General features: G+C 46.6%; 1 protein-coding gene across 1 annotated transcript in view; it reads right to left on the minus strand.

Annotated features, from left to right (window-relative positions):
• LOC139534544 (insulin receptor substrate 1-B-like) overlaps positions 1-22,245 on the minus strand; it is an 85,863-nt gene that overhangs the window by 20,063 nt on the left and 43,555 nt on the right. Inside the window, exons 2-3 of the mRNA XM_071333748.1 lie at positions 21,560-21,864; positions 17,006-20,171 (exon numbers count right to left, since the gene is read on the minus strand). Of these exons, the coding sequence (XP_071189849.1) occupies positions 17,006-20,171; positions 21,560-21,864 (3,471 nt within the window). The remainder of the gene's footprint in view (positions 1-17,005; positions 20,172-21,559; positions 21,865-22,245) is intronic.

Consider the following 22,245-nt stretch of genomic DNA (forward strand, 5'->3'; position numbering starts at 1 on the left):
TTTGATACACTGCCGATTTTGCAGGTTTTCCTACTTACAAAGTATGTAGAGGTCTGTAATTTTTTATCATAGGTACACTTCAACTGTGAGAGATGGAATCTAAAACAAAAATCCAGAAAATCACATTGTATGATTTTTAAGTAATTAATTTACATTTTATTGCATGACAGAAGTATTTGATCACCTACCAACCAGTAAGAATTCCGGCTCTCACAGACCTGTTAGTTTTTCTTTAAGAAGCCCTCCTGTTCTCCACTCATTACCTGTATTAACTGCACCTGTTTGAACTCGTTACCTGTATAAAAGACACCTGTCCACACACTCAATCAAACAGACTCCAACCTCTCTACAATGGCCAAGACCTGAGAGCTGTGTAAGGACATCAGGGATATAATTGTAGACCTGCACAAGGCTGGGATGGGCTACAGGACAATAGGCAAGCAGCTTGGTGAGAAGGCAACAACTGTTGGCGAAATTATTAGAAAATGGAAGAAGTTCAAGATGACGGTCAATCATCCTCGGTCTGGGGCTCCATGCAAGACCTCACCTTGTGGGGCATCAATGATCATGAGGAAGGTGAGGGATCAGCCCAGAACTACACGGCAGGACCTGGTCAATGACCTGAAGAGAGCTGGGACCACAGTCTCAAAGAAAACCATTAGTAACACACTACGCCGACATGGATTAAAATCCTGCAGCGCACGCAAGGTCCCCCTGCTCAAGCCAGCGCATGTCCAGGCCCGTCTGAAGTTTGCCAATGACCATCTGGATGATCCAGAGGAGGAATGGGAGAAGGTCATGTGGTCTGATGAGACAAAACTAGAGCTTTTTGGTCTAAACTCCACTCGCCGTGTTTGGAGGAAGAAGAAGGATGAGTACAACCCCAAGAACACCATCCCAACCGTGAAGCATGGAGGTGGAAACATCATTCTTTGGGGATGCTTTTCTGCAAAGGGGACAGGACGACTGCACCGTATTGAGGGGAGGATGGATGGGGCCATGTATCGCGAGATCTTGGCCAACAACCTCCTTCCCTCAGTAAGAGCATTGAAGATGGGTCGTGGCTGGGTCTTCCAGCATGACAACGACCCAAAACACACAGCCAGGGCAACTAAGGAGTGGCTCCGTAAGAAGCATCTCAAGGTCCTGGAGTGGCCTAGCCAGTCTCCAGACCTGAACCCAATAGAAAATCTTTGGAGGGAGCTGAAAGTCCGTATTGCCCAGCGACAGCCCCGAAACCTGAAGGATCTGGAGAAGGTCTGTATGGAGGAGTGGGCCAAAATCCCTGCTGCAGTGTGTGCAAACCTGGTCAAGAACTACAGGAAACGTATGATCTCTGTAATTGCAAACAAAGGTTTCTGTACCAAATATTAAGTTCTGCTTTTCTGATGTATCAAATACTTATGTCATGCAATAAAATGCAAACGAATTACTTAAAAATCATACAATGTGATTTTCTGGATTTTTGTTTTAGATTCCGTCTCTCACAGTTGAACTGTACCTATGATAAAAATTACAGACCTCTACATGCTTTGTAAGTAGGAAAACCTGCAAAATCGGCAGTGTATCAAATACTTGTTCTCCCCACTGTAGGTATGTGGTTGCAAAGGGCATCAGTGTCTTAACAGTGCGATTTGCCAAGGTAGGATACTCTGAGCGCAGTCCAATTCTGAAATCTGGCAGTGGCTTCTGATTAAATTACATTTTCACAGAACTGCTTGTTGCAATTTCGATGAGGCTCTCTTGTTCAGATATCGGTAAGTGAACTGGAGGCAGGGCATGAAAGGGATAACGAATCCAGTTGTTTGTGTCATCCGTTTCGGTAAAGTAGCTGAGAATTTGCGCACCCAGCTCAATCAGGTGCTTTGCTATATCACATTTGACATTGTCCGTAAGCTTGAGTTCAATTACACACACAAAAAATCATACAATAATGGAAAGACCTGTGTGTTGTCCTTGTTAATGCAGACAGAGAAGAGCTCCAACTTCTTAATCAAAGCCTCAGTTTTGTCCCGCACATTGAATATAGTTGCGGAGAGCTCCTGTAATCCTAGATTCAGATCATTCAGGTGAGAAAAAACATCACCCAGATAGGCCAGTCATGTAAGAAACTCGTCATCATCTCCTGCCATGTCACTGATGCGTCGTTAAACAGTGTTGTTTGATGAAGACATTGTCTGTATATTTAGCCTTTTCCCCCAGCATTGTCCCAACCATATCCGCGGCAGCAGGAAGAATAAAGTCATCCACAATAGTATGGGGCTTGCCTGTCCTAGCCACTCGGATAGTTCACCATACAAGACTCTTCTAGCCCCTTCTTATTAATGGTATCTGTTGCTTTTATACATGTTTTACTACTCGAAAGTCGTCTTTATTCTCACTCAAAAAACTCCCGTGGCTTATTTTTCAAATGGTCATGTTTCGTTTCTAAATGTCTGCGCAAGAGTGAAGGTTTCCCGCGAGAGAGTAACGGTTAATGTGATTGGATGTTCATTATTTGACTAGGCTACCTGTATTTGACATTGGGTTGTTATTTCGTTTAACACTAGATGGTTTAATTTGATTTTTGTCAGTGAAACGAGGCTTCTCAGGCGACAAAAAAAAAAAAATCACCCAAATCTATAGCCCCGTTGGAAAATATAAATTTACTGTTGGAAAATGTGAAAAGAAAGTACTAAAAATAAAAAAACATAAAATAACTATCACATTTTTATTTGGCGTACCCCCGACGGCATTGCGTGTACCCCAGTTTGGGAATACCTGAACTAGATAAACAACAACATATCATGGCCAAAGCAAGTAAAAACGTTTGTTACCATTACTGAGAATGTTCTTGCTGTTCGGCCGGCTACTTGCAAATGCATTTTAATTAAATACACTTCAAAAAAGTGTTTTGTAGTTTATTTTGATACATTCATCTTCATGGTATTTTGCAATTGTATTTTGAAATTTTGCCCATCCCTGCCTGTGTCAGAGAAAAATGTCTTAACTGTCAGTGAGTGAACTTGATATTAGTGATGGAGGGGGAAAAAAATCCATATATCAGGATATAATTTACCATATGAACTCAGCAAAAAAGAAACGTCCTCTCACTGTCAACTGCGTTTATTTTCAGCAACTGAGACAAACTGAAAAGTTCCACAGACATGTGACTAACAGAAATGGAATAATGTGTCCCTGAACAAAAGGGGGGGGTCAAAATCAAATGTAACAGTCTGCTCAATGGGATTGAGGTCCGGGCTCTTCGTTGGCCATGGCAGAACACTGACATTCCTGTCTTGCAGGAAATCACGCACAGAACAAGCAGTATGGCTGGTGGCGTTGTCATGCTAGAGAGTCATGTTAGGATGAGCCTGCAGGAAGAGTACCACATGAGGGAGGAGGATGTCTTCCCTGTAACACACAGCGTTGAGATTGCCTGCAATGACAACAAGCTCAGTCTGATGATGCTGCGACACACCGCCCCAGACCATGACGGACCCTCCACCTCCAAATCGATCCTGCTCCAGAGTACAGGCCTCAGTGTAACGCTCATTCCTTCGATGATAAACGCGAATCAGGACCATCACCCCTGGTGAGACAAAACCGCAACTCGTCAGTGAAGAGCACTTTTTGCCAGTCCTGTCTGGTCCAGCGACGGTGGGTTTGTGCCCATAGACGATATTGTTGCCGGTGATGTCTGGTGAGGACCTGCCTTACAACAGGCCTACAAGCCCTTAGTCCAGCCTCTCTCAGCCTATTGCGGACAGTCTGAGCACTGATGGAGGGATTGTGCGTTCCTGGTGTGACTCGGGTCGTTGTTGTTGCCATCCTGTAGCTGTCCCGCAGGTGTGATGTTCAGATGTACCGATCCTGTGCAGGTGTTGTTACACGTGGTCTGCCACTATGAGGACAATCAGCTGTCCGTCCTGTCTCCCTGTAGCGCTGTCTTAGGCATCTCACAGTACGGACATTGCAATTTATTGCCTTGCCCACATCTGCAGTCCTCATGCCTCCTTGCAGCATGCCTAAGGCACGTTCACGCAGATGAGCAGGGACCCTGGGCATCTTTCTTTTGGTGTTTTTCAGAGTCATTAGAAAGGCCTCTTTAGTGTCCTAAGTTTTCATAACTGTGACCTTAATTGCCTACCGTCTGTTAGTGTCTTAACGACCGTTCCACAGGTGTATGTTCATTAATTGTTTATGGTTCATTGAACAAGCATGGGAAAGTGTGTTTAAACCCTTTACAATGAAGATCTGTGAAGTTATTTAGATTTTTACGAATGATCTTTGAAAGACAGGGTCCTTTTTTTTTTTTTGCTGAGTTTAGATCGCAATATTATTTTTTACAATATCTCTATTATTTTTGCGCTAGTCGGCTGTACCTGCACCAAAACTACAGTAATTTTACTTCATAGCTGCTTCTCCGTCTTTTTAAATAGTGAGACAATTTGTTTTCAGCACTTTTATTTCCATGACTGATCAAAACTACTTCTCTTATGCCTCTCTCTTTTCCTTCTGCAGCAGAAGTTTCAGGAAGGTAAAATGTTTTCAGTGTGAACTTAAATGACTAAAACCAGACATAAAATATGTAGAAAATATAATGGAGCAATATATTTTTTAATAAGATCATCTTTGAAAACTAACAATCACCTCAATAAAAACAAGACTAAATTCAAAATACATGGCATGGGGCTCCCATTGATTTTGTTTTAAATGTTTGAGTCACTCAGATGGCATGAGAACAAGCAAGGCATTAGACTTGGAAAAAAGTGTTTAATTGACACAAATTTGCTTTAAAACTGAAAATGTTCACTCAGCCCCATGGCAAAATGTGCAGAACTGCAGGAAATTAACTTTGAAGCTGCAATTTTTATCTGAGCCCCATGACAAAATGTGTAAAATCCTTGGGGAAACACTGCATAGGTATCGTGATAATATCGCATTGTGAGGTCCCTGGCAATTCCCAGCCTTACGTCATATACTAGTGTACTTAGGGATGGGACTGGGTGTGTTACCATAGGACACTGACACGGGACCTTAACAAGAGAGCGGCCTACTGCATTTACTCAACCAATTCACACACCCAGATATCCGTATACATCCGCCCAGACATACAATACACACAAAAGCACAGGTCTATTGTGACACTGCGCTCTCCTTATCACCCCATATCTCTCTCTCCTCCTCTTTTCTCCCCCCTTGCCCTTCTCTTGAGCATAGTAATGAAGCTAGTCAGGTCTTTCACCATGACCTTCATGAACAACAAGGTCACACTCACACACACAATTTCCCAGCACCATCAGCAACCTCCCACCATGTGTGTGTACGTGTGTGCTTGCAGAACAGAACTGAGGAGATAAACAAATGGGAAGATGGGAGATGGTTCGAAGAGATTGGACAGAGTGGAGTGAGAAAAGGAGAGATAAGGGGGTGAGACTGATAGGATAACATGGAGAGTTAACTGATAGAGTGGCAGAGTGGCAGAGAGAGAGAGAGAGAATGGAGGAGAGAAGGTGAGACAGAGACAGAATGAAAGAAAGGGTGGACGGGCCGTGTGGTAGGTAGCCTAGTGGTTACGAGCGTTGAGCCAGTTACTGAAAGGTCGCCGGGTTCAAATCCAACTAGGTTAAAAATCTGTTGATGTGCCCTTGAGTAAGGCACTTAACCCTAATTGCTCCTGTAAGTCGCTCTGGATAAGAGTGTTTGCTAAATGACTAAATGGAGAGATAAAGAGCAGGACAGAGTGAGAGACTTTATTTGTACTTCTTTCATTTGTATTGCTAAGGAAACAGCGCTAAACTAAACACACTTCCACTCCTGCGGGCAAAAATTCCAAGAAAACCACTCTCTCTCTCTCTCCCTCCCTCCCCTTCTCTCCCTCCCTCCCTCCCTCCTTTCTTTCTTTCTCCTTCCCTCTTTTTCTTTTCCTCTCCCTCGTTCTCTCTCAATATTTGTTCCTGTGCAACTTCTGAGTCGGAGTATCACCATGACATGTGTAGCGCTCCATTCTCCAGCCTGTGTACTAAAGCTAACACTGTTGACTGTCCACAACAGGCAATAAAAAGGCTTTCGAATTCCATCAATATCAACCACTGACCTAGAATATTACAACAGGGGGGGGAATAGAATGGAGCAGAAAGATTGCAGAACATTATAGAATACAACTGACAAGAAATATTATGGTGAATATTATATTATGCATATGATGAAACAAGTGGTTATTACTACATTTAGGGTAGCTGCGTCGGCCTCTCTCCCTCTGAGATTAGTCAATGGGAGATTAGGCCGCGCAAGCCAGTACTTCAGGGACAGACGCAACACACACGAGCAGGTGGACTTTAAAGGACATAAATGTGCACACGCACACTCTCTTACATAATTTACACTGGTAAACTTGTCAAACATGTCATTTCTGGTTTTACTTGTCCCGTTCTGCTGGCCCGTGTGCTTTGCTGTCTCACATCACTCTCAACAGTATAGTGGAAAGATCCACTCTGTTGAGCTCTATGATAAAAACCTCTGAGTGTGTGTGTGTGTGTGTGTGTGTGTGTGTGTGTGTGTGTGATAAACCTCCCTCATGTTCCAGTGTGTGTGTGTGGTAAACCTCCCTCATGTTCCAGTGTGTGTGTGTGTGTGGTAAACCTCCCCTGCCTATGCTGTGTTGTGTTCCAGTGTGGACTGGGACCGTATGGTGCCCTGATGTTGAAAGGTGCAGCACCGCATTACGTTTTGCTGACTGTTGCTGTGTGTGTGGTTAGATCACCCACTCCCAGGGATGTTGGTTTGGGTTGTGGTCCACCCATGTAGGGGTACATTGAGCTACTTCACTAACATTCAACTGGATTCATGACTTCATGACAATGTGGTGTAATGAGAGAACTAGTGAGATGATGTCACTAAATGGAATGTGGTGCTCACCCAAACACTACTGCGTTCCAAATTGAATCATATTCCCTATATCAGTGGTTCCCCAACATTTGATAGTCCCGTACCCCTTCAAACATTCAACCTCCAGCTGCGTACCCCCTCTAGCACCAGGGTCAGCGCACTCTCAAATGTTGTTTTTTGACATCATTGTAAGCCTGCCACAAACACTATACAATACATTTATTAAACATTAGAATGAGTGTGAGTTTTTAATCACAACCCGGCTCGTGGGAAGTGACATAGAGCTCTTATAGGACCAGGGCACAAATAATAATCAATAATTTTGCTCTTTATTTAGCCATCTAACATATAAAACTTTATTTGTTAATCGAAAATTTGGAATGACTCACCACAGGTTAATGAGAAGGGTGTGCTTGAAAGGATTCACATAACTCTGCATAACTCTGGGTTGTAATGGAGAGAGTCTCAGTCTTAAATCATTTTCCACACAGTCTATGCCTGTATTTAGTTTTCATGCTAGTGAGGGGCGAGAATCCACTCTCACATAGGTATGTGGTTGCAAAGGGCATCAGCGTCTTAACAGTGCGATTTGCCAAGGTAGGATACTCTGAGCGCAGTCCAATCCAGAAATCTGGCAGTGGCTTCTTATTAAATTACATTTTCACAGAACTGCTTGTTGCAATTTCGATGAGGCGCTCTTGTTCAGATATCGGTAAGTGGACTGGAGGCAGGGCATGAAAGGGATAACGAATCCAGTTGTTTGTGGCATCCATTTCGGTAAAGTACCTGCGTAATTGCGCACCCAACTCACTCAGGTGCTTTGCTATATCACATTCGACATTGTCCGTAAACTTGGGTTCATTTGCACACAAAACATCATACAATGATGGAAAGACCTGTGTGTTGTCCTTGTTAATGCAGACAGCGAAGAGCTCCAACTTCTTAATCATAGCCTCAATTTTGTCCCGCACATTGAATATAGTTGCGGAGAGTCCCTGTAATCCTAGATTCAGACGAGGAAAAAACATCACCCAGATAGGCCAGTCGTGTAAGAAACTCGTCATCATGCAAGCGATCAGACAAGTGAAAATTATGGTCAGTAAAGAAAACGTTAAGCTCGTCTCTCAATTTAAAAAAACGTGTCAATACTTTGCCCCTTGATAACCAGCGCACTTCTGTATGTTGTAAAAGCGTTACATGGTCGCTGCCCATATCATTGCATAGTGCAGAAAATGCACGAGAGTTCAGGGGCCTTGCTTTAACAAAGTTAACCATTTTCACTGTAGTGTCCAAAACGTCTTTCAAGCTGTCAGGCATTCCCTTGGCAGCAAGAGGCTCTCGGTGGATGCTGAGGTGTACGTCTCCCTGTCATGGCTTTGCGCCATCAGTACAGATACCAACGTGAGCCGCAGCTACTTTGGCTACATACCGACCGTTAGTGGAATTCACGTGAGAGAGTAACGGTTAATGTGATTGGATGTTAATTATTTGACGAGGCTATCTGTATTTAACATTGTGTTGTTATTTCGCTGAACACTAGACGGTTTCATTTTATTTTTGGCAGTGAAATGAGATTATTCAGGCGAGAAAAAAACATCACCCAAATGTACAGCCCCGTTGGAAAATATAAATGGACTGTTTGAAAATGTATTATAATAAAAAATAAAAAAAGTGAACCACATTTTTATTTGGCGATCCCACAACGGCATTGTGAGTTCCAGAGTTTGGGAATACCTGCCCTATATAGTACACTACTTTTTACCAGAGCACATAGGGAATAGGATGCCATTAGGGATGCACACAACCGTGTACGTTACAAGAGACTCAGACCAACACGGGAACTTAAAAAAAAAAAGAAAAAAAAAGATCCTTGACATGGTTTCATACAAGACTGTAACAATCGTATCTGTACCGTGAGATCAGTGGTTGAGTAGAGTGCTGTAGCTACTGAGTTGTGGAAAGCAATATCCAGTATCATTTGTAGATGGCAATAGGACAGATGTACAAGCCCTAACAGGAAACAACACATGACTAAAAACAGGAAGAGGTTGAGCTGGGTTCGGTTCCGCTACATTAGAAATATATAGTGACTATATAATGTATTTATATTGTATTTTACATTTATAAAACAGTGGAACTTCCAGGCCAATTCTGCCATAGACACGATTAGGACATTCATTGTTTTAAGAGAACTGCAACACTGCCAATAGTAATCAGTTCTATATCTAGATTAGAGGTAAATCCATAACAGAGCTCACATTTTACCCAATATAGGCTGTGTATAATCTGCGGTGGGCTGTCGAGCGTGGTGTACAGGCCTGGCACATGGGGAAGAATACATTACAGTAGATCACAGCGGGATATAAATGGGTAGAACTAGACAGAGGATTACAAACATAGTCGAATCTCCATCTCTCGTCTGTTGACTTGAACCGTTTCTGAGCCAGTAACAACCACTGGATCTGGTCCCCAAGGACCTCCAGGACCAGACTTCACTCACATGGCTATAGACATGGAAATGATGGCCTTAGAAATAGAAAAGAAAAGTACAGTCGAATCCAGATTCTACATGTGAACGCATGCACTAAATTAGAGAAACTAGCCTAACATTTGACAGTGGAAGAATGTGGAGCCGTTATCAAGACGGATCGTGTCACGCAATATCTGTAGCAGCAATCATAGCATAACAACCTCTGTTTCGGTATGATCCGTGAGAAGGCAGTGAGGGATGCATGTGATTCAATAGGCGAGCTGCACAATATTCAAAACCTCCCGTAACACTTTATTTGACCGTTTCGGAAATACTTTTTGAATTGTGTCACGTTGAGTATTGGTAACATCTCTGTATATTTTTAGTGTCAAAATGTCACCAAGGGGCAACTAATTGTATGACTAACTGTACAGAATGTCATATCTAGTCAGATGCTGTAGTCTGCAAGTCTTACACTACTATGTAAAAAAGTAGGGTATTTTTTTATACCAAACGCAGTACACATGCTGTGCACTGATGGCAGTCATCATACAACAAGTCCAAAAGGAGAGTTAAAATACTGTGAGCATATAAATAAGCATCGCTATGGTTACAGGTCAGGGATTAAATGACAGAGTAGACTTGTTCAGTCTGTTAGTCTGAGTATTCTGTCCTGTAATCCAGGGGAACCATGGGCTAGTCCTGTTATGTAAAACTGTCTCTAAATGGAACTCCGCTGGTGACGGTCAGGGCACTATGTGTGTGTGTATGAGAGAGAGAGAACGAGAGAGAGGGTGTGTGTGTACTGGGTGGCAGATCTATTATAACTCCAACAACAAGGAGAGCCATTCTTTCTGGTGGGGGGTGCAGAGGGAGGGGGAGATGGATTAAATACTTTTAAACTACCTCGGCTCAACTTCCCTCTATCCCTCACATCTCTTGAGGCACTTACCACAGGATGAGCAGCCACCACAGCACAGTGAGGCGAGGCCAGATCTCTCTCTCTCTGTGTGAGTGAGTGAGTGAGTGAGTGAGTGAGTGAGTGAGTGAGTGAGAGAGAGTGTGTGTGTGAGAGAGAGGGTGAGGGAGAGAGAGTTAGATTTGGGTAAATGGTTCTTATTGTTCCCCTCCCAAGTGTGTGTACCCCTTTGTGTGTGTGTGTGTGTGTGTGTGTGTGTGTGTGTGTACCCCTGTGTGTGTGTGTGTACCTCTGTGTGTGTGTCCCGAACAAGCAGGAATTCCACACGTGGCATGGGGCTTTCAGGAGGTGCCAACATGCCATGTCGCCCTCAGGCTTGCCAGGAAGCAGAGTAGCGTTACAGAGTGTTACTGGGCAGCGACATGCTACTGGCATGTATACCGGCTAGACCAAATGGGCAGTGACCTTATTTCTTGCACTGTTTTACCTAATTTCTTGCACTGTTTTGTGTCTCACTAGTCTGAGTTTTTGTGCCACCTCTCTAGGGAGATAAAATATGATTTATTGAAATGAAAAAGGTGAAAAAGGAAAAGTATCAGATCCTGTGTCAGTGGTTGGGGGCAACTCACAGTGGGCAGAGGCTAGATGTCGGTTTAGCATTGGTAGTTTATTTCAAATGAGCAAGGATAGAGGGGCAAGTAGCGACATTGTGATGAGAAGGTTAACAGAGTCAGGTCTTACTGGAACATGTTGGCATGGCTACAGGGTGATTTGATTTCCATCATCAGACTTTTTAGGGGGGGGAAAAAACGTGATTCACTCCTTGGTAAACACATGCACTCATTCCATCCATCCAACTCAGTTTGAAATAACCTCTCTCCAAGTGCTGTAGTTGAAACACACAGACATGAGGTGGAACCACACGGTTGTTTGCTTCAGGAAGGGACACGTGTGCAGTTGTCATCTAAAATCATTTACAGTACGAGCTCCCATTAAATAACACATAAAATGATCACACTCTAGATCAGTGGTTCCCAAATCTGGGGTCGGAACCCCATGTGGGGTCACCAAAAGTTGAAATGGGGTCCCCTGAGAAAATCTGTGATCTCTTCAAATGGTTATAGAATACAACTTTCTTAGTTTCAACGACTATTAGGATGCACATTCATGTTGTTATGTGTTGCGAACACCCAGCGGTAACTCGGGAATATCATTTTTCAAAGTGGGGTCTCCTCCTCTCATTTTCTAGTGTCAATTTGCAGTCATGTGCTGTTAAAGTTTGGGAAGTGCTCCCATGGACTCAATGAACTCTTGAGGCTGTACTAATAGCATACATACCACACACACACACACACACACACACACACACACACACACACACACACACACACACACACACACACACACACACACACACACACACACACACACACACACACACACACACACACTTTCATGATTAAAGACTCATTGTGTAATTGTACAAGAACTCAAGTCCTTTTGTTCACCTGACCTAGAATTCCTCAAACATGATCTCCCAAGAGAACTCCTCGGTTATCGTCATAGCCATGTACAGTTGAAGTCAGAAGTTTACATTAAAACTCAGTTTTTCAACCACTCCACAAATTTCTTGTTAACAAACTATAGTTTTGGAAAGTCGGTTAGGACATCTACTTTGTGTATGACACAAGTAATTTTCCCAACAATTGTTTACAGACAGATTATTTCACTGTATCAGAATTCCAGTGGGTCAGAAGTTTACATACACTAAGTTGACTGTGCCTTTAAACAGCTTGGAAAATTCCAGAAAATTATGTTACGGCTTTAGAAGCTTCTGATAGGCTAATTGACATAATTTGAGTCAATTGTAGGTGTACCTGTGGAAGCATTTCAAGGCCTACCTTCAAACTCAGTGCCTCTTTGCTTGACATCATGGGGAAATCAAAAGAAATCAGCCAAGACCTCAAAAAAAAAACTGTAGACCTCCACAAGTCTGGTTCATCCTTGGGAGCAATTTCCAAACGCCTGAAGGTACCACGTTCATCTGTACAAACAATAGTACGCAAGTATAAACACCATGGGACCATGCAGCCGTCATACCGCTCAGGAAGGAGACGCGTTCTGTCTCCTAGAGATGAACGTACTTTGGTGCGAAAAGTGCAAATCAATCCCAGAACTGCAGCAAAGGACCTTGTGAAGATGCTGGAGGAAACAGGTACAAAAGCATCTATATCCACAGTAAAACGAGTCCTATACCGACAAAACCTGAGAGGCTGCTCAGCAAGGAAGAAGCCACTGCTACAAAACCGCCATAAAAAAGCCAGACTACGGTTTGCAACTGCACATGGGGACAAAGATCATACTTTCTGGAGAAATGTCCTCTGGTCTGATGAAACAAAATTAGAACTGTTTGGTCATAATGTCCATCGTTATGTTTGGAGGAAAAAGGGGGAGGCTTGCAAGCTGAAGAACACCAATCCAACCGTGAAGCACGAGGGAGGCAGCATCATGTTGTGGGGGTGATTTGCTGCAGGTGGGACTGATGCACTTCACAAAATAGATGGCATCGTGAGGAAGGAAAATTATGTGGATATATTTTCTGACATCAGTCAGGAAGTTAAAGCTTGGTTGCAAATGGGTCTTCCAAATGGACAATAACCCCAAGCATACTTCCAAAGTTGTGGCAAAATGGCTTAAGGACAGCAAAGTCAAGGTATTGGAGTGGCCATCACAAAGCCCTGACCTCAATCCCATAGAACATTTGTTGGCAGAACTGAAAAAGCATGTGCGAGCAAGGAGGCCTACAAACCTGACTCAGTTACACCAGCTCTGTCAGGAGGAATGGGACAAAATTCACCCAACTTATTGTGGGAAGCTTGTGGAAGGCTACCATAAACGTTTGACCCAAGTTAAACAATTTAAAGGCAATGCTACAAAATACTAATTGAGTGTATGTAAACTTCTGACCCACTGGGAATGTGATGAAAGAATTAAAAGCTGAAATAAATCATTCTCTCTACTATTATTCTGACATTTCACATTCTTAAAATAAAGTGGTGTTCCTAACTGACCTAAGACAGGGAATTTTTACTTGGATTAAATGTCAGGAATTGTGAAAAACGGAGTTTAAATGTTTTTGGCTAAGGGGTATGTAAACTTCCAACTTCAACTGTATATCCCCCCGCAAGCGGATACCAAGACAGCCATCAAGAAACTTCACTGGACTTTATGCAAACTGGAAACCATATATCATGAGGCTGCATGTATTGTAGCTGGAGATTTTAACAAAGCTAATCTGAGAACAAGGCTACCTAAATTCTATCAGCATATCGATTGCAGTACACAAGCGAGTAACACACTCGATCACCGGCCACCCGAAACGGTCAAATTTGACCATGATTCTATCTTGTTGCTCCCCTCCTATAGGCAGAAACTAAAAACAGGAAGCGCCCATGCTTAGGTCTATCCAACGCTGGTCTGACAAATCGGATTCCACGCTTCACGATTGTTGTTTTGATCGCGTGGACTGGGATATGTTCCGGGTAGCCTCAGACAATAACATTGACGTGTACGCTGACTCGGTGAGCGGGTTTATAAGGAAGTGTATAGGAGATGATGTACTCACAAAGACTATTAAAACCTACCCTAACCAGAAACCGGGGATTGATGGCAGCATTCGCGCAAAACTGAAAGCACGTACCACCGCATTTAATCATGGCAAGGCGACTGGAAACATGACCGAATACAAACAGTGTAGTTATTCCCTCCGTAAGGTAATCAAACAAGCAAAGCGTCAGTATAGAGACAAAGTGGAGTCGCAATTCAACGGCTCAAACACTAGACATATGTGGCAGGGTCTTCTGACAATCAAGGACGTCTTGCTCCCAGACAAATGAAACAACTTCTTTGCGCTTTGAGGACAATATAGTGCCACCGACACGGCCCGCTACCAAAGACTGTACATGTGTGCAAAAATAACATTCACTGAGTAAAAAAATGTAATAATCCCTCACAGTTACTGTCAAATTCAACACAATAAAAGCAATATCTTTGGGCTACACTGCACATTATTACATTGTACACTTTCTGCCTGTTCTACAATGTGCCAGCAGAGCATGAGACCCTTTGTTGGCATAATTGATCTCTTTCAGGCAGAGAGTACACCTGGCATACCCCTTTTTATCCACTATATTGAGAGGGAAAGTGTGTGGTGTTCTTTTCTCCTCTATAGTGGCATCTAAGCCTGAGCCAGGCCCAGCTCCAGCTACACTTGATGCTCGAATCCACTTGCTTAACAAGCAACGTCTCATTTTCACCTAATTCTCTCATTCTGAAAATTAACCACATACTGTAGAGGGAAAACATTGGTTCACAGATAACTAGCTAATGAAATAACTACTAACTAGTTAACATTTCACATAGATTGCCAGGGTCCAGTAAGCAACTAACACGTTATAACTTAAGGAATGGCAAGCAGTCGTATACCAGTTAATATTATAGCGAATTGGTGAGGTTACTAACGTTAGCTCATCTGATGTTGTAACGTAGCTAGCTAACGTTAGCTATCTGACTTTGTTAGCCAGCAAATTATCACACCATAAACTCAATAATTTGATCAGTTAAGTTGGCTAATGTTGTTCAACATTTCTCTGGCTAGCTAACAGAGAATTCGATCCAGCTAGCAAGATACTTAACAATGCTAACAATACTTTCTCCCTCACCTCAAACTTTCTAAATGCCAGTTGTTTTTCGGTTACAGCTCATTAAGTAGGCTTCATCACTTTCTCACCCCTGTCTCCGTGGTCAGGCTTCTCACCTACCTCTTCGTTATCGTTCAGGGGACGCACTGCTGTAACTGGCAAACTGCCTTTTCACTCCCAGCTGTGCTGTGCTGATGCAAAAGCATGTGCTGATGCTGTAACTAGAAAACTGGTTGTCTCTTCTCTCTTCAGTCGCATGCTTTTTTAATTTTTACCTTTTATCTAAACTAGGCAAGCCAGTTAAGAACAAAATCTTATTTACAATGACGGCATACGCTGGCCAAACCTGGACGATGCTGGGCCAATTGTGCGCCGCCCTATGGGACTCCCAATCACGGCCGGATGTGATACAGCCTGGATTCGAACCAATGCATGTTGCATTCTGTTGTTATGTGAACGATTGGCTGAGCCTTGGATACAGCCAGTATTGCGCATCACTCGTTCGTTACAGCAAGTAGTGATCCAACCCCCCCCCCCCCCCCCCCACTTTTCTCATCGGATCTACACAAATCACCTATTTTGGATTCAAAATGGGGAATTGCGCCGAAAAGTGACTAGTTTGCATCTCACACACGAGCCTGCCATAAAAAAAATCGCCACAATTACCATGGAGTTAGTTGACCAAACATTTTTAGGCCTAAATAAATGCACAGACGAAACGATTCATTGCTTCCAAACCGCACCGTAGTCCAAGGATCAATCTGTACTTTTGGGTACTCCACACTCCCTCTCATTCTATCTCTCTCTCTTTCATTAATTCTCTCTATCCTAGTTTCTTTCCTCTCTTCTCAATAAGAGGGGGACTCATCGTTCTGGGATGGAGCGAGACAGTGAAAAAAGAGGGAGAGAGAGAGATGGTGGGGAAAGAAGCAAAAGAAAGAGACAGTGAGAGGAAAGAAAGAGTTAGAGAGAGAGAGCTAGAGAGCGAGAGAGGAGAAAGACAGGAGGGTGTAAGTTAGAGAGAGACCCCACGGCAGAAACACCCGAACAAAAGGGTCATTTATTGGAGGAAGAAAAAGGGGGCGGCAGAATAGACTGGAGGGATGAAGGGAGGAGGGGACACTGTACAGAGGCATTTGATTTGGGAGCAGTTTGCGGTAGTGAAACACTGGCCCCCTCTCAACATTCCCAGCCAACGTGTAACATTCTGCCCCACTCTGCCTCGCTGACGCGACCATGCTAACACGCACAGCCAGAGATTTCCCCAAAATACCCACTGTGGAGGCTAGCTAACGGTGGTAACGTTCTCCATAAAGGCCCCACTGTTTGAAAGCTAGCTAGCTAGTGCGACTCAGCACTTCACTACCCAATCTGGTTTATAAATCCCCACTCAGGGTTTAACTGGGGTCTATTTAAATAGCAGACAGACTTCTCTAATGAGCCAATTCTGGCTAAGTCAGGGAAGAGAATGGCTTTGCTCAGAGAACGTTTGTCTCCTCCTCAGAGAACATGTTTGTCAGAAATTGAGCTAGGTGCAAGGCTAGGATAGGAGTTATAAGCTACATGTCAGCTGGCGATATTGAGTCCAACTATTTACTTTTTTCCACATTTCTATTTTGAAGCCATTTCCTGCTAATAAACTTGCATAAATATGTACTAAGATAAAAACCATATGTACTTAGCTAAAGATAGCATACTCACCATATCTCTTCTAATTTAGGCGTAAATAGACAGTAACAAAGACCTGATTGGTGTGTGTGTGTGTGCTTGTGGTGACTGCTGGGTAATCCAGCACCAGGTGGGCCTGCATATAAGCATATATGGACAGAATCTAAAATGCCACCGTTTCATCTGAAAAATGTAGACAGTAGCAGCAGGAGACAGAAATGGAGGGGGGAGAGAGAGAGAGATAGAGTGAGAGAAAGAGAGGGGTGGAATAGGAAGAGAAGCAGGAGAGAAACCAAAGCTGTACACAAAACATCACAGAGCGAGGACATTTAGACTTCCCCCCCAAATATGGCAAAAGGAGTAGAAATGAACTCTCACCTGTACCGTCTTTGTTTCCGTTCGGATGTGTCCGCAGCTCTTCTGACTTGTAGAAGTCAATGCTGGCATAGGTGTTGAGGTTGGAGCCTCCACTGCCCCCGATGCCCGCCCCGGACACCCCCACTCCACCCCCCCCATTCAGTACGGACGAGTAGAGGCGAGGGGGGATAGCCTGTACGGTTGAGGACCCGTCTAAGGCTGAATGAAGGTTCTCTTTGTTGGCCAAGTCCAAGTCTATGTAGTTAAGGCCTTGCTCCATGGACAAAGCCTGGGCAGCGGGTAGGCCAGGCCCAGGGTGGAGGAACTGCGAGGGGAGATGCTCGGCCGACACTCCATTCCCCCACAGCATGCCCTCAAACCCAAGCCGGCGAACCACGGCCTGGGCTTGCTCCGGGAAGAGAGAGGCAGCAGAGGAGGAGTTGGAGGAGGGGGGAGGGAGAGGGGGGGGGGCGAGGAAGGTTTCGGAGCAGTGGCGCCTGCGGCCCTGGGGGTCGGCCCGGATCACTTTAGCCCCGTGGTCCGCGTTGGGCCCAGGTTTAGGCAGGGGGAAGTCCAGGCCCAGGGTGACGACAGGGACTGGGGGATCGGGCCTGGCTGGGGAGGGGGCTTTGGGGAAGGTGTTGTTGGACGTGGAGCTGGGGACGTTGTTGTTTTTCAGGCTGAAGGCCATCTCTGTATAGTCCCCGCAGGAGGTAGGGGACTCTGATTGAGTCACCACTACATGGGTAGTCTGTCTGTTTGTCCTGGGCCCCGCTTCAGCACCCTCTGGCCCACCTTGCTGCTGAAGGGCCACCCTGTACTCGTCGCGGGCCTTGGGGACCAGGATCATTGGAGGGGGCGTTAGTGGGGTGGGGAAGGAGGGGAAGCTCAGTGGTGTCAGGGAGAGGGGAGAGGGGGACGGTGAGGGCCGCAGGTCCATGTTGACATATTCTGAGGCGGATGGAGGGGTGAGGGGCGTGAGGGGGGTCTGGGGGGTGGAGGGGCTTCGGGAGAGGGGCAGGAACCCCCCCAGGCAAGAGGCGGGCCGGTGTGAAGGGCGCAGGCTGGAGCCGTGAGGCAGGGACATCCCATGTCTGAGTCCCCTCCCTCCCCCACCTCCTGGCCCTCCTCTGGTGCTTTTGTCACCCTTGAATTCAATGCTGACGTACTCCCCTGGGCTCTTGGGCTCCGGGGGGAGGGGGTTCTCACGGACCCTGGGGAGGGTGTTGGCTTTGGACACGTCCACAAACAGGCTGACAGGCCGGGTCCTGGGTCCCCCCTGCTGGCCCTGCTTGGGGGCTGCCCGTCTCTGCTGGAGGAGCCCCATGTCTTTAGAGTGAGCTCCCCCACCTGAGGACCCTGCTCCCTGGAGAGCCCTGTCCTCGTTCTCCCCTAGGCTCTCACTGCTGGCAGAGCTAGAGGAGTATGAGGACGAGGAGAGGGACAGGTGGCGACCTTGGACTGCACCCAAATTGGGGTCCTGACGAACCACCACCGCCCTGCCAACTCCTCTCACATCACTGCTCCCACTGGGCCTCCTGCCTCGGCCGGGACCGTCCTCAAAGTGTCCACCAGGTGGCGTGTGTTTGTAGGAGCGGGGCAGTGAGTAGTAGGAGTAGACCATCTTGGGGGCCTGCAGTGAGGGGTGGTGGTCTGTCTGAGGGGGTTGCTCGGGGGGAGGGGGGCTGCTGTTGGCCGAGCGGATGCTGATGGGGGACATGTTCATGTAGTCGCTGCCTGCCCGGCTGTCGGCGCTACTGCTGTCCACCCAGGTCACACCTCCCAGGCAGCCACGCTGGTCCGGAGAGCAGCTGCTGTTGGGTGACATCATCATGTAGCCGTCGCCGGAGCTAGGAGGGGGCCGGATCTGCTGAGGGGGGGACACGCTGTTGTTAGGCGTCATGGCCATGTAGTCATCCGCTGGCTTGGACTCCGAGTCGGCGACGGAGACGGAAAGCGAGTGGGTGAGGGAGACTGGAGGTTGGGTAACTCCTCCCGGTAGCATGGACATATAGCCGTTATCCCGCACTATACCTCCACTACCAACCAACTCTACAGCCACGTCCAGGTATCCCCCTCCTCCCCCCCCTCCACCGGGGCTCATCTCAGAGTCTCTTTGTGAGGAGACGCAGGTGGTGAAGGAATCCCCGCTGGTGCTGCGGGACATGATGGCGTAGTCCGCCGCGTCTTCATCCTGCTCCTCCTCCCCCCTGTGGGGTCGCGGGGCCATGCGCTCCAGGGCCATGGGAGGCAGGGACGCCCGCTTGCTCAGCAACCGCCTCTCGGCTTCACATTCCCGGCTAGAGGAGCGCCGCAGGACCCTCCTGGTCTGGGGCTGGTGGGAAGGGGCTGAGCTGGATGCTCCAGCAGGCAGAGAGCCAGATGTTGGAGCTCCACCACCACCACGCTGGCCCATTAGGATGTAGTTAGCAGCGTCGTCGTCCAGGGATTGATAACGACCTGACCTGGCTGACCCTCCAGGCATGTTGGGGGAGGGGGCAGAGTGCTCCCCAGGGCTGGAGCCGTACTCATCCGAGGAGCCATAATCGCTGGGGGAGCCCGACACGGAGGCGTTGTGGGAGGGGAGGCGGCTGTAGGCACCGGTCCCTGCTGCTCCTCCACCTCCTCCGGTTGCAGCCACCACTACCCCAAACTCAGAGCCGTGGCTGGAGCTGGAGGACAAGCTTGGAGCCGGGGAGGGGGCTGGGGTGGAGACGGAGCGCATCAGGCTCAGGGAGTTGTTCTTGGTTGGGGTGGAGGCAGAACGGGCCAACTTGGACCTGAGGATGGGCGTAGTGGAGGATGACCCATTGGTGGTAGGACTGGAACTCTGACCTACACCTCCACACGCTCCCCCCACGCCTTCTTCTCCTTTACCCCCGTCGCTGGCTGTGCCTGACCTGGGGAAACTGTGGCGGGGGGTGGGTGATGCGTTGGCGCTGTTGCCGCCAGTTCCAGTCCCTCCGGGCGGCTCGGTGCGAGGCCTACGGGTGAAGCCCACCTGGCTGGGGGGCGGGTTGGGGTGGTGGCGTCGCGAGGGGACGCTGATGGGGTTGGAGGCGGTGGCTCCCCCACCTGGCCCAGAATTGGACTGTGACTTGCTGCGTTGGCGGAACTCCTCGCTCAGGGCTTTCATGGCTTCCAGTAGGGTCTCATGCATGTTCTGGGCCACCACTGAGTCATCCACCTGCATGAGGCACAACACAGTCATACTCTGTGTGTTTACAACCACATGTTCTAACTAACCTCTAATCAATAATCTTAACAATTAACCCAGGGTTTCCCAATAGGCGGGCCATGGCCCAAATTCAGCCCACGTGATTGTATTTGTACCCCCAAGTTTTCTGAGCAAAACAAAGTACATATACAGTACCAGTCAAAAATTTGGACACACCTACTCATTCAAGAGTTTTTCTTCCTTTTTTAAACTATTTTCCACATTGTAGAATAATAGTGAAGACATCAAAACTATGAAATAACACATATGGAACCATGTAGTAACCAAGTGTTAAAGAAATCAAAATATATTTTTGATTTTAGATGCTTCAAAGTAGCCACCCTTGATGACCTCTTGGCATTCTCTCAACCAGCTTCATGAGGAATGCTTTTCCAACAGTCACACATATGCTGAGCACTTGTTGGCTGCTTTTCCTTCACTCTGCGGTTCAACTCATCCCAATTTTCAACTCATCCCAAACCATTTAAAATGGGATGAGATCGGGTGATTGTGGAGGCCAGGTCATCTGATGCAGCACTCCATCACTTTCATTCTTGGTCAAATAGCCCTTACACAGCCTGGAGGTGTGTTTTGGTTCATTGTCCGGTTGAAAAACAAATGATAGTGGGACTAAGTGCAAATCAGATGGGATGGTGTATTGCTGCAGAATGCTATGAAAGCCATGCTGGTTAAGTGTGCCTTGAATTCTAAATAAATCACTGACAGTGTCACCAAAGCACCCCCACACTATCACACCTCCTCCTCCATGCTTCACGGTGGGAACCACACATGCGGAGATCATCCGTTCACCTACTCTGCGTCTTACAAAGACATGGCGGTTGGAACCAAGCATCTTAAATTTGGACTCATCAGACCAAAGGACAGATTTCCACCGGTCTAATGTCCATTGCTAGTGTTTTTTTGGCCCAAGCAAGTCTCTTCTTCTTATTGGTGTCCTTTAGTAGTGGTTTCTTTGCAGCAATTCGACCATGAAGGCCTGAACAGTTGAACAGTTTCTACAATGTAGAAAATAGTACAAATAAAGAAAATCCTGGAATGAGTAGGTGTGTCCAAAGTTGACTGGTACTGTATATATATTTTTTTATAACTATGTTCCTCCCCCCCCGACCATCCAAGGAAAAATCCGCCCACGGCTGAATGTACTGTAATTGGGGACCCCTGCTTTAACCTAACCTCAACCAAACCCTTAACAAATTCCCTACTGTAACTTTTCCTTTGAATTTAGCCAACATCAAATGGTCATGCATCAGTAGGAATACACTGCTTGCCAATTAAAACACCATAGCCATTCACAGCTGTAACCCCAGAGACTGGGCCTGTGTTACATTTCATCTCACCTGCATCCAGAATTCCCCGGGGCCCGTGACCGCAGAGCGACCAACCTCCACAAAGAAGAAGTTTTCGGAGTGACCGCAGCGGCGCACATTCATCAACTGCAGGACCACGGCGGCCGCGTCCGAGTTGAGCTTGACAAAGTTGACCGTCTTGTCGGTCAGGCACAGCCGGTAGACACCCACCAGGTTCTTGGCCTGACCCAGCCCTTTAGGCCACACCTTGACCTGCCACACCTCCTTGAAGGCAGGGCCTGGGGTGGGCACGCCGTAGTCCCCTCCAGCACCTGTGTCAGTAGTAGGCGTCTTACCTGGAAAGGAGGAGAGTGGGGACGAGAGTGAGGAAGAGATGTATAACGACCGAGAGAAGAGAGAGTTAAGGAAAAGTGTTTGAGAGGGAGAGAGAGAAATGGAATGCAGGGGTAGAAGCAGGTGGGTGGATAGAGGGATGGAATGCAGGGGTAGAAGCAGGTGGGTGGATAGAGGGATGGAATGCAGGGGTAGAAGCAGGTGGGTGGATAGAGGGATGGAATGCAGGGGTAGAAGCAGGTGGGTGGATAGAGGGATGGAATGCAGGGGTAGAAGCAGGTGGGTGGATAGAGGGATGGAATGCAGGGGTAGAAGCAGGTGGGTGGATAGAGGGATGGAATGCAGGGGTAGAAGCAGGTGGGTGGATAGAGGGATGGAATGCA

Source organism: Salvelinus alpinus, chromosome 11 (assembly GCF_045679555.1).
Source record: "Salvelinus alpinus chromosome 11, SLU_Salpinus.1, whole genome shotgun sequence".
NCBI lineage: Eukaryota > Metazoa > Chordata > Actinopteri > Salmoniformes > Salmonidae > Salvelinus > Salvelinus alpinus.